The sequence below is a fragment of the Brugia malayi genome, assembly GCF_000002995.4.
Source record: "Brugia malayi strain FR3 genome assembly, contig: Bm_v4_Chr1_scaffold_001, whole genome shotgun sequence".
In the NCBI taxonomy this organism is placed as follows: Eukaryota; Metazoa; Nematoda; class Chromadorea; order Rhabditida; family Onchocercidae; genus Brugia; species Brugia malayi.
The window spans coordinates 4,928,700-4,942,590 of record NW_025062475.1 but is presented as its reverse complement, the minus strand read 5'-3'; the positions used below and the strand labels follow the sequence as shown (position 1 = coordinate 4,942,590).

The 13,891-nt window shown below is 27.0% G+C and overlaps 2 protein-coding genes across 3 annotated transcripts; both read left to right on the top strand.

Moving 5' to 3' along the window:
- Positions 1-252: 252 nt before the first annotated feature.
- Bma-ceh-43 (Homeobox domain containing protein) lies at positions 253-9,243 on the top strand (the record flags this gene model as incomplete). Of its 2 annotated transcripts, XM_043076583.1 has the most annotated exons (3): positions 253-964; positions 2,510-2,700; positions 8,740-9,243. In XM_043076583.1, 3 exons carry the CDS (start codon positions 253-255, stop codon positions 9,241-9,243), a joined length of 1,407 nt encoding a protein of 468 aa, XP_042932517.1. The 2 variants fall into 2 exon arrangements, with proteins under 2 accessions (XP_042932517.1, XP_001902381.2); XM_001902346.2 differs by lacking the exon at positions 8,740-9,243 and having other exon boundaries at positions 541-964; positions 2,510-2,712.
- Positions 9,244-13,404: 4,161 nt separating this feature from the next.
- On the top strand, positions 13,405-13,715 carry Bm17371 (Uncharacterized protein; the record flags this gene model as incomplete). Its single annotated transcript, XM_043076582.1, has 2 exons — positions 13,405-13,499; positions 13,706-13,715. 2 exons carry the CDS (start codon positions 13,405-13,407, stop codon positions 13,713-13,715), a joined length of 105 nt encoding a protein of 34 aa, XP_042932516.1.
- Between the last annotated feature and the right edge of the window lie 176 nt (positions 13,716-13,891).

Here is a 13,891-nt window from a genome sequence, read left to right as displayed (position 1 = left end):
TGCTTTTAACCATTCATCTTTCTCTATCAATCCTACTTCTTTCACTATATTTTTTTTTTGAGTAGGGTTAGACGGCATTAGACAATCATATATTTCCATCCCATCTTTTTCAAATCAAATAGGTAAATTTATTATATTAGTCTATATGTTTCCTCTTAGTGTCTGTGTATGTATGTATGTAGTAGAGGACACTGTAGTTGAAGTATATCGAATGAATTGGATGGTTGAATGGGTACAGCAGAACTACTGAAAATGTCTTTTTCCTCTTCTTCATCATTATTGAGGGACAACAATAAGGACGTACCTCCGCAAACGTATCATCAACTATCCTCACAAATTGCCAGTTTAAATTTGCCAATCATTAATAGAAGTTCTTCTGCAGACTTATCAATATCAATAACTGCGACAACAATTGCAACGACAACAACAGCTGCAGCAACAACAGGAGCTATAATTGGTATAGGAACCGAAACTGAAGAAGAAACAATAATTGAAACTGGAATAAATCAAATATTATTACCATCATCATCAATATCATATATGGATATGGATCAAAAACCACCAACATTTCAAGATTATGGTGCAAGAACATCTGTACCACCACCGCCACCACCGCCACCACCACCACAACAACAACAGTCATCACAACAACCACCACCACAACCACAACCGCCACCACCACCACCACCGCCACCACCGCAATCACTTTATAGTGTTGGCCCATCGAACTGTTACAATTCATTACAATCATCAACTAGCATAGCTGGTAGTAGTCATGATTTTACTCGTGGAACTACCGCGCCAATGTCTTCATATTTTTATCAGAATTCATTCCCAACATCAGCATCAGCAGCAGTTGCTGTAGCTGCAGCTGCAACTGTATCCGGTACACCATATGGTACCGGCGCAACCGGTGCCGCTACACATTTCATGTATCATCAACAGTCAGCTAGTTCACCAGAAGGTAATTATGTTATAAAAAGAAAAAAAAAAATAAAAGCTGTCTAATCTACATAATATACCAAACAAAAAAAGGAAAAACACCGAAACAAAAGAAAGAAATGCGATAATCTCTAATTTGCACTATTTATATAAACAAATAATAAAATTATAATAATAATGATAATAATTTGACAAGATGGTTATAAATTATGGAAATTACAGGTAGCCTTTCACTCGTGATGGTAATGATGATGATAATGATGATAATGATGATCATTAGGGTAATTAAGTAATAATGCCTTGGGATCTACCCCTTTTTTCCCTCTCCCGCCTTCCCATTTCATTTCTAGTATGCTTCAGTGTTTTCATTTCTCTCGAATGAGCTGGCTCAGCTCTAAATCTTTCTCGTTCCAATAATTATTGGTTATTTGTTTAAATTATAACCAAGCAAAATCTAACCAACCAATAATCAACGCATTGTTTGCTTTCATGGAGAAAGCTTAATCATTAAAAGTAGAAGTAGGAATAATTTTTTGTATTGTTTGTATATTTCATATTGTTTCTCTTTCCTATCTTAAAAAATCTTTTAAAGTTCTTGTTGAATTCCGTTATCAGAATCATCAAAATTTTATCGTCAGTTGATTGCTATTCTTTCAGTTTAAGTTTAGTTTACACTTTTTTTAATTTGAATTGAAGTTTAATCTTTGAAAATCCATTTAAAATTAATTTTTGAAGTATAAGTAAAAAGCTACTGTATATTATGTTTAAGTGAGTTAGTTATTATCATTATTATTAGTCAGTCTTCATTGGTATCGTAAATTCATCCTTTTTACGCTTTCAAATATTTTGGAATAATTCTCATAAATTTTAATTCAGATTATCAATCATGATTTCTTAATGTACCAAGCGGAAAGGATAAAGTTATCATCTGATAAGAATCTCTAGGATTATAATGAATTAATTATGCGATAACTATCAATAATTTATCAGAAACTGTCAAATTGATTATCTATCAACTAAAAAGTTCCTCGCTGATTGGAAAAATCTCTTTGTTCTAATCTTTTTCTCTTTTTCTCTTTTTCCTTCAAAATATCCTTATCATGAATTTATCACTATCTATCATCAATTAAATATTATTTAAATTGAAAAGTAGTTAAAATAAAATATAAAATGAAAAACATATATTAACTAAGTTGAAAGCCAAAAAATTTTCAGAAGCCCTCATTTTTTCCACAAATTATTTTTCACTCAAAATTTGGCACATTTTCCTTTTTATTTCATTGTATTTATATTTAATAAATTCAATTTCTTTGTTGATATACTGAAAAATTAATAAATCAATCATAAATATTTTATTATTCGAAAGAGCTTTTGTTAGCAAAATTTTTAATTCATTTATTTTTTCTGCCATTTCCATTAGTATTTTAAATTAAGTTAGCTAAAAATGTTACGATTTTTTATAACTATTAGTAAAGATTATATAAATTAATTACCAATTTTGCTTATAATTAAAATTAATAAACTTTTTCTGTAATATTTCTGATTTACTGGGCGTTTTTCATTTCAGAGCATTCAACAAAAATTATCGAAGGTGGTGAAGTTAGGATTAATGGAAAAGGCAAACGTGTACGAAAACCACGAACCATATATACTAGCTTACAATTACAAGAATTACAGAAAAGGTTTCATAAGACGCAGTATTTGGCATTACCGGAAAGAGCCGAACTTGCTTCCAGACTGGGACTTACGCAAACACAGGTACGGAATTAAAATTTAATGACAAATTTATTCTCTGTTAAATATTTGTTAATTTATGTAAAATATAACAATGAGATGGTGATTGATATTATAAATAAAGCTAATTAATCATTGCTTTGACGCATTAATAACCACTTTTATATCAAGAAATCAATTAATTTCCAATTTATACAATTCATTCTGCAGTTCTTTTTAAAATTTTGCGCAGTTAATTAGCAACTAGTGGACTGCAATTCAATTAAATTTCAGTTGTTTCATTTATTCAAAGTTAAATTAAAGGATTGTTTATCTGGAACTTAATATTCATTATTTCAGTTTTCTTTTTTTTCTTTGAAACTTGCTATTGTACACTTTTTTCACTTTTGTTCCAAAAAAAGTCGATCAGTTAAATTTCTTTTGATTTGATTAATTTTGAATTCTTTTCAAATTCTATGTCTCACTTTGATTATAACAATTTTTTCGAGTATAAAATATCCTATTTGATTTAAAATTAACTGATCAAACAAACTTTGATTATTCATTGACACAATCTATTTATTGCATTTACCCTTAAAATTGATTTAAATGAGACTGATTTAAAGAGATCAGACTTATTTTTAACTTTAAGGTTTAAATCACATAACTGATGCTAAGCTTAAATGAAATTAAATCATTTTAACTTTATCGAAGCTTAGCTAAGCTCTCTAATCCTTGAATCCATCCGGATTATCCTTGATTCAGCTAAACTTGCTACGGTTTATCTCTCACGTTTTATATTCACTACTCAATCCACGTTTCAAAATTTTGATGAATTGGAATCAATAAACTACCTAAATTTCTTTCCCTCCTTTTACATATATTTCATTTCCACACGTACAGACATATTCATATTCACATCACTTATTTTTTTCTTTTTAATTTACTAGAAATTTTCAATTTCCATTTAATTTATTTTAGAAAAATCAATTATTTCAGACACTTCTTTGCTTATTTTTTTTGCAAAAGAACATCAAAATTTTATTTCATTTTTTTTTTTTTTTTTGAACTTTTAATCAATCGAAATTATTATGCATGCTTACGGTGACAGAAAAAATGTAAAATAATAAATCAACTTTTTTCAACTATGAAAGTTATATGTCTTAGTATTGTTATAGCTGTTTGAATTTCAAGTTACTTAACAAAGCTATTCAAAATTTTATAATTTTGAAACTTTTAAATTTGCTATGGATTGTAAATCCACCTAATTTCGACAATGCTATTTTCTATCATAAACAATTTATCATTAAATACTTATTAATACTTGTTGCATTCATTTTTATTTTAAAAAAAATAAAATTTTAGTCTTATCAATTTGTCAACAAATTTAATCCTTTTTTGAGACAAAGAGAATTTCTAAATTTCTATTGAACATTTCGAATTACTTTACCACAAATAAATTTGACAAAAATATAAATAGATTCTATTGGTTGATTTATTTATTTTCTTTCTTTTTTCCTCTATATTAAAATTTTTCTTTCTACCCGAAAAATTTCGGAGAAAAAATATTGATACATTTTTTTTTTTTGTTAACTTATTCTATTATTCCGGTTGCACAAGAAAAATGACTGTTTAATCCGGTTATAATATCGATATATTCATTATTTTTTTGGCTATCTGTTCGTAATTATCTTTTGCTTCTTTTTTTTTTTAAAAAAAAAAAAGGAAAAGAAAGAAAATATAACACTCATCGTTTTCACGTTTCTGCAAAACATATCATATGAATCTTACTTAAACTATTTCTTTTGTATTATTTTCTAAATTCTTCCTATTTTTTCCTGTTTTTTAAAATATTTTTGATTGGGTAAAAATTGTTGGGCAAAAAAAAGCAGAATAGAGTGAAAATTAGGAAAATAGAAGTGAAAAAGTCAAAAATTACTGATTATGACAAACAAATGATGAGATATCAAGAATATCATGATAAACAAATGATAGAGATATCAAGAATATCATGATAAACAAATGATAGAGATATCAAGAATATCATGATAAACAAATGATAGAGATATCAAGAATATCATGATAAACAAATGATAGAGATATCAAGAATATCATGATAAACAAATGATAGAGATATCAAGAATATCATGATAAACAAATGATAGAGATATCAAGAATATCATGATAAACAAATGATAGAGATATCAAGAATATCATGATAAACAAATGATAAGGGTGCCATTATCATATCACCTCTTTTCTTCATCCCTAACTAGTCAATCAGTCATTCAATGCATCATTCCTATCCATTCATTCATATTCACTCAATCACTATTTCATTGTCTTTTGCTTCTCTCCTCTCTTCATCATTTCTATACTCTTCCTTCTCTTTTCTCTTCCCTTTTCTCTCTCTCCCTCTCAATAAGTATTCTCACCATCATTAACAACAGCCAATATTACGGTAGAAGAAAGAAAGAGAACAGGAAAGGCATAGAGAGAAAGAGAGAGAGAGATGAGAAATAGTCGATAGAATGAGTTTTCGTTTCTTTTCAAAAAAAGAAAACTTCGTGAATAATTTTTGGAAAGGGACCAGTTTTATTGGTAACTTTTTTGTTTCCTTTATTTATTTATTATAAATATAAATTATTCGTATATCTGAAAAAGCAAAAAGAAAATCGAAAAGTTAAAACTATAATTTTATGACATTAAAACTAAAAAAAATTTAAATAGTATTGAAATTTTCGTAAAAATTTTAGTAATTTATTATTATTATTATTATTACAAGGAAATACTTCCAATCAGTTTTGTTTAATCCAAATTTACTGATAGTTTTTTTTTTTTTTTTGAAAAAAGGTAAAAATTAGGTAAGAATATTTGAACATCAAGAATGTATTATATTTTCAGGATAAGTTTCGGGATAGTTTCATATTAGATTCATTTGCTTCGCTCTTGTTATCTAACTCAAAAATTGCAATCTTAAAATTGTCATTAGCCAGTTGGAAGATTGATGGAGACTAAATAAAGCTGACAGGACTTTTCGGCATAATTTCATCTAAACTTCCGCTTTACCATTTCCTGATATTATCCCAGTAAGATATCACATCACTCAAATCGATAACTGTCTAATTATAAGATTATATATATAAGTAACGGAGGCATTATACAGTTCTAAATGATAACGGAAAATTTACTTATAACATTAAATTAGATTTTCAAATTTGAATTCAACCTTTCTTGAAACTTTGTAAAGCTTACTGATTGTTTGACAAATTTCATTATAAACTTATTCCATGCAAATCTTTGTTATCTATTACATCTATTTGATAAGTTATTAAAATATTACTCTTTTCGGATTAACAAATCTTATTGACAGGGGTAGTTCACAGTATTGTCACAGTTGTTATTACTGATGAACATACTCAGACGGATTACTTTGATGTATAAAGTCGGAAACTTATCTCTAAGATTCCTGGTTGTACACTAAGATTACAATCCAAAATATTTTTGTAATGCTAATGGTAAAATCTCTTAGCCAAAAATTTTACCATCTTGAAGTTTGAAACTATATAGACGCATTAAAAATTTTAGATTTCTAAAATAAGCTTTTAAACTTTATTACAATGAAACAGAATTTTTCAATTTATTTCATTATTTCAAAGAATAAACTTATCCAAATTTATTATCGCATTGCTAAATATTAAAGTGTCGATTGAAATTAATTAGTTAACTACTTCATTGCTAATTGTTATTTGGACAGTTCTTGAAAAGCAATCAGTAATTCCCACATGTAACTAATAGATATGAAAATTGTTTGTCATTTATTATATAATATCCATTTTTTGATCATTGTTTTTCTTTCTTTTTTCACAGCTCTTTCTATTTAACTTTGCATCGAAAAAAACATTCTACAGGAATATATTTCAAATTGTCCACAAAAAGAGTTTTGAAAAACTGATACAATGAAATAATTTAGTTCAGTGCTTACATTTGTCTCAAAAGAGATGAAAAAAAAAATGATGCAATGGAATAATTTCTAATATCTTTTTTAAAAAGCTACCAAAAAAAGATTGGATTAAAAAAAAAAAAAGGAAGGAAAAAAGATAGCAGGGATAAGAAGAATGAATGAATGGAGGGAAAAATGAAAGCAACAAAAAAAGCTTCCGTAAGCCGGAACGGAATATCTTAATCAGTGGTTATACATGGTAGCAGATGTATTGTATATTACTTATGATGGCGTTATCTTTGAAACAAAAGAAAGAAAAAAACCTCTCTCTCTGTTCCTGCACACCTGTTATTGTAAAATGATAGTAAGGTAAAAACAGGGAGCATGAGAGAGGGAGAGGAAGGAAAAATGAGATTGAGGAAGAGCAAAAAAAAATGGATAAAGCTAACCAATTATGGCACAATAATATCGTATCAGTATCTATCTCACCTGTTGCTTTCAAAATATATCTTATCTCTAATATATCTGATCGTTTCTACCAATGCAAGAAAAGGAAAGCAAAAATAAATGAAATAAATAAAATTTAAATAAAACGAAAAATTTGAATAAAATTTTGAGATTTTGAAGAAATTGTTAAATTTTTAGTAAATGAATTCTTAAATGAAATAAGCAAGAATTGCATAGAATATATTTATATATGCTTAATATTAGAGAAAGAGAAATATCAGTATCGTCATTTAAGAAGAAATAGTTTTTAGAAATAATTCATTTATTATATGCAATTTTAACTCGCTATTGCATTGCTATTCTCATTTCTTTTCATCCATATTTGAATGTGAGGATCAAATTCAGTGGGTCAAAGGTCAGCCGGTTTTATTGATTAGGTCGTTTTGATTCTTTCATCTTACACCTTTCTGTCGTTTTGATGCATCATAATTTTTCCAATTTTCATTTTAAATTCTATTTTTTTTTTTTCGGCTTTCTTTTTTGCATCTGATCAAAGTGATGATGAGAGGTACGGTAGTTATCGTCCGCTCTTCATCTATTATACATTTCTGGGAAGGTTGATGGGTATATCCGGAAAGGAAGTTGTGATGTGTGTGTATGTGTATGCATGTATGTTTGTATGTAGATGAATAGATCAATCAAATGGATTAACTATTCATCCCCTTCCTCCCCAATATGTATTCTCTTGTCAAATTTATTCAGTCCATTTCAATAAAAAATAAATAATTACTCATATAATGAGTTAAGTAATTGACGAATAATTGATTAATTGAATAACTTCAACGATTCAGTTAATTCTAGTGATTAATCAGTTAATTGGAAATGAATAAAGCTTGTTTAATTGGTTATCATTTATTTAATTAATATTCTTTCTCTTTCTTTTTCACTTTCTTCTTGTAATGAAAAAGCTTTGATTTTTGCTTTAAAAAAACCAACAAATATGATTGTGCTTTTTTCACTTTTTTTGTCATATCAAGTTAATTTCAACTTCACTGTACTTTTTTTTTCTTTATTGAATTTTTGAAATGAATAATAAAAAAGAGTTAGTTGCTCCCTTTTTCTCTTTTTTCTTTTTTCATTCCTGATTGCTGTACTTCACGGCTACCGTAATACTTTTGTCAGATGCCATTACGGAAAAGAGAAAAATGAATGGTACTATTAGTAGTACGCTCACTCATTTTTTCTTTTAAATTTCAATTGGTTTTTTTTTTTCAATTTTTTATCCTGAATATAACAAAGCTGAGAAAATTAAGATTTTTCTTTAAAAATTTTTAGATAAATTACATTAAAATAAATAATTTTGATAAATTTTATTGAAAAGTATTATGTTATGAAAAACTAAAATCTAAAGCAAAAAAAAAGAACAATTTTTAATAACTTATGTCATTATCTAGTCTAGAAAATTGAAATTGAAGTCTTTTCTATTTATTTGATATGAATTATAATTTGTGATTTGTTGGTTTAATGAGTTAAGAAAAATAGAGGAATTTAGCTTGTGAAAAAGAAAAAGGTTGAGAATAGGAATAGTTTGAATAAAATCTAATAATAGTGTCAACTACGAAAAAAATTTCATTAGCTTGATTGCAAAGTTTTTTCAATTTTTCAAACAGTTTTACCTAAAAGTTTGATTTTAGGTAAAAATATGGTTTCAAAATCGTCGTTCAAAGCATAAAAAGATGTCCAAGAATGGATTTAGCAGTGATCGACAGGGAACTGATGATGAGGAAGGTGAAGAGGAAGAAAGTAGCTCAGTTGATGGGACAATAGCTTCACCTGCTCAACAACAACAACAACAACAGCAACATCAACATCAACAACAACAACAGCAGCAACAGCATCATCATCAACAACAACAACAACAGCATCAACAACAACAGGGTACCACATCACCGGTATTAGAAGGTGGCTGGCCACCATTACATCTTGGTACACATCATGGTGTCACAAGTGGTCCACTATCACACATGTCACCAGCATCACTGCATCAATTACCACATCAACAACCTACCCAGTTACCTCCTTTTGAAAAATATTGCGAACAGGTTGACGTGAAACCTTATGTTTATGATCCAATGGCGGGCTATCAATGGCAACAACCTAACAGTTATATGCCACCTAATTATTATAGTAGCATATGAAAATTTATTATGTTTGTCATTTGCATCAGTAAAAATAGTTTATATTTTTTTCGTGGTAAATATGTTTTTGTGTGTGTACAGAGTTATAATTATTTTTAATTAAAATTTATATGCATTTTAGTGCTATTGTATGAGATGAAATTAGAAGATGAATTAAAATTTAGTCATTTGATTGAAGAAAAAAATTAATTGACTTATTTTAATTTTATTGTTTTTCATTATTTAAAAATAATAATAATATTAATAATTTATAAGCTTTAAACATTGCATGAAAAATGCTGAATGAGAATGGGGAAAACATATTTCTGTTTGATGTTACTTTAAAGAGGAATCAAATCACACCTCAACTAATTTTTAATTTCTTTTCTTTCTCTTTTGCTTTATTTTGTTTCGGAAATTTTGTTGCAGACATGAGATAAATGATTTCAAGACTTGTTATTTTACAATAATTTCAACACGTTAGAAACGGAGAATTTATTTATTTAGAGTAATTTTTTTTTTCATTTTTTTTTTAACTAAAACTTTTCATCTAACTAGAATTTGACTTGGCAAATATTTAAACAATATCTTAGTTTTTTTTTTAGCATATTACTGGATTAAAAATTTTCTGTCAAGAGTATTACTAATAAATAAAGCAGAAAAATGAGAAATAAAAATTACACTAACTTTTCAAATTCATTCATTTTAATGAACAAGTTACGAATTAGTAATTTTCGAGATTTCTATAGCCACATTTTGAGAAAGAAAATTCATTCATTACTATTCGTGAATGTCTGAAATTATTTGAGGCAAATAATTTACAATAGTAATGATGACTATGGTAGTGACAATAACAATAATGATAATAGTGATGATGACAATAGTAATAATGGTAATAGTGATGAAAATAATGATGATGATGGTGACAACGATCACTGACCGTAACTATCGCATCATAAATGTATGTGTGCAAAGGTATTCAGACGCTTTTAAATTCTATCAGCAATTAAAAGACGAATTTAATGGTTACATCTAGCACGAAGTAATCGAAATTTTCAATAAAACCGAATCGATAACGACTGGTAACAATAGTGAGGGACACTGACAGTATAATAGTACAATGATATGGTGATAGTGAAAATGATGACGATGAAGGATGAAATCGACTGATCCACTACATACAATAAAATGCAATATGAATGATCCATTATTATTCATTCATGCCAATTATTACTTATTATTGACCATTCTATTTCAGGGAGCTATGAGTAAGTATATTGAAATACTATTTATAGGTACGTCTTTTTATTTATCTCTTCTTAATCCTTCCATCACTCAGCTCACTCCTTCTAATCTGTACAATATTTTACATTTCAATCTTTATTTTGCAAATAGTACGACTTGCAAAAAAAAAAAAAAAAAAAAAAAAAAACAGAATTAAATTCAAATAGCAAAAATAGACGAAATAATTGTTGTTTGGTAAAGAATTTGTTAGCATTGATGACAGAATTTTCATTTCTTTTATGAAATAAAAAAGAAGTGAAATAAAATCTAACCTGATAAAACCAATAAATTAAAAGATTTTCCATTATTCTGCATAACTCTGTCCTTTGTAAAAAGTAAAAAGTAAGTATTAGACAAAGTGTAATATCAATCAAATTGTCGCAACTTACTAAAACTTTAATTGCAAATCCTATTGAAATTGGGATTATTAAAAAACATTTCAAGTAATATTTTATCTATCAAAGTTATAATTTAAAAAAGCACTGTATTTATTGAAATACTGGTTATGGGGTAGTTAAGAGGAAAAATGAATTGAAATAATTAAAAAGGAAAAGAATGGAACTGTTAAAACTGTAAAGTGAAAATGGTAAGAGCAGACATGTATTTGCTTAGTTACCTTTAGAAAATATACAAAAACTGAAAGGTCTCATTTCAGATTCAAATTCAGTAGTGCTTGATATACTATTCATCGGAGAAATGAACATGTAATTTTAGGGTTTCAATTTTTATTTGATAATTCTTTTTCTCCTCGGCAATCAAATTTATATTTGTTGTCTGATAATGGATCATAAAGGTGCAATAAAAGTTAACGATACCTGTATAAAATATGTTGTAAAAAAAGAAGGTATTATGATTGTTATTAAATTATGGTAAATTAAAAAAAATATTTTGGCAACAAATTTCTGACTGCAATCATTTTATGATAATTTAATAGTGACACTGTTTTGTAGGTAAAAATTTTGATAACTTTTTTAATAAAACTTTTCTTGAAAATTTTTTGATAAAAATTTTGATAATAATTTTTTTTTTTGGTAAAATTTTAACAAAAATATGAAAAGAATATTGCTTAAATTTTACGATATAAAGATGAAAAGTTAACTTGGAGAATGAATAAGTTTTTCTTGCTGAGAGATTATGTGCGCTTGCCGTCTGGTTATTTAGCAAACGAATGAACTGAATTATTAAATGCTGTGATAGGACTGATTGCTTAACACTGATAATTATACAAGAAGGAACTTTGATAACAAAGGGTGATTTGACAGAGATACCAAAATTTTTAAAAAAAAAAAAAAAAAAAAGAACCAAACAAAAATTTCATCGCATAAAATCGAAAAGGAAAGCTAATGCCGCTTACAAAGCATGGAGAATTTACAGAAATGGAAAATTGAAATTTTGAAATGTTAATGACAGATTTAAACAGAAAATTGTAACTGAATTTATTCCAATTCATTAAAATTTTCCTATGAAATAAACTGAATTGCAGAATCAGAAATAGGATTTAATAGGAAATGAATAAGAATGTGAAAATTGCGATCGTTCGATTTCTATTCGAGTTTTATGCACGTCTGCTTTTATTTCAATTTAGTTGATCAGAGAGATTAAAAGAACTTTTGTGATTCATTGATTAATTTATTCATTCCATTCCGGTGACTGAATTCTGAAATTTCAAAATAAATGGAGTGATAGAAATTTTTAAATGTATGAACTTGTTGAATTAAATTTGCATTTTATTGCCTTAAAAATATGCGAACAAATATGACAAACTTTTCATTCATTCATTGAAAATGTCAAACGAACGAATGGACGAAAGGAAATATTTGATGGCTGAAAAGGAACAGTAAACGCTAATTCCCATGCCGAAAATTTTCCCAAGCCAAAGGCAAGTTTTAATTTTGATGACACTGAGAGAAATGACATTTTTTTCAAGAAGCACAAATAACTTCTCTCTTCTCTACCATTGCGTCTTATTCCGTTTCGTTCCGTCAATTGACGCTCCATCATTTGCACTTAATTTTTCCACTGCATTCACAATTTATTGTTATTATTATTATTATTGCAATGTGAGAGTGAAATGAATTCGACGTGCATTGCATTACTTCAAAATAACATTTAATTGATGGCATTGAAATTAATCGAAATTTTTCATCAAATAAAGAGAACAAATTAGGAACAAATATTATACTAATAGTAAAAAAATATTTTTTAAAAATAATTTTCTGAAATAAAATAAAAAAAAAAAGTTAATTTACTAGTTAATCTTTTTTTAGATTAAAATAGCAAACAAATTTTTCCAATGATTACTAAATCTTTACACAGCTGTTTTCTTCTCTTCTCTTCTCTACCTTCATTCTTTTTTTGCGCCATTTTCTATAAGTATTGCTGCTACTGAACAGGTGTATTCATCATTCATACAAACAACATTTTCATCCATTTCAAAATTATAATCACAGCAAAATTTGTTAAATAAACAATCAGTTATTGTTGAAGTAAAAAGAATTTATTTAAAAAGCTCATCGTTACGATTATTTTTAGCATATGCAACCATATTTGTTGTTCCTTTCCTTTTTTTTTTCGTTTTTTTGAATTTATTTAAATTCGGTAATTGAAAAGTAATTGTTTTCATTCCATTCCTTTTTCAGTTTATCATAATGGAGTAAAATATTTAAATGCCTGTAATATAACACTTTTTATTTTTAGATTTATTCATTATTCAAACATTTTGCAAAAATGTTTTGGATTAGTTTGGGATTGGAATTGAATGTAACATATGAATATTTGATATACAAATTTTACCAATATATTGTCATCTTAACTATCTTGGTGACATATATTTCGATGTCAATTCTGAAATATCATCAATATTCTTCGAAATATAAATCAGCTAATTGCAAATCAAGCATGATTAAATCTGTACAACCAACTACTGATAATGTTGAAATTACTGAAAGTGTATTTTCAACTGATAGAAATAGCAAAAACGATAATATAAACAGGTAAAATTGCACGATTTTAATTTAAATCCTAGTTTTAAAAATCAAATTTCAATATATTTTACTTTTAAATTGAATCATACTTATATCTGTGTGAGTGATCATTCATCATATTAAGCACTCAAATTACAAATTGAAATTATAAATTAGAATTAAAAAATCTATTAATTATTCTTTAATTTAATTTTAAATGGATTTAGCATTTTCAGGCTTAATTAATTTCTACATCTACAACTGATTCATAATTCAGTAACATGCCAAAAATGAGCATTGATATCCGATTATCAAAATATTTTTTTGAAAGCTTCAAAAATTCACTGATTTTTTCGTTACCTTTGTAATGTTACAATTTTATTTAAAATTTGGATTAACCACATTTCTATTTATTTATTTAT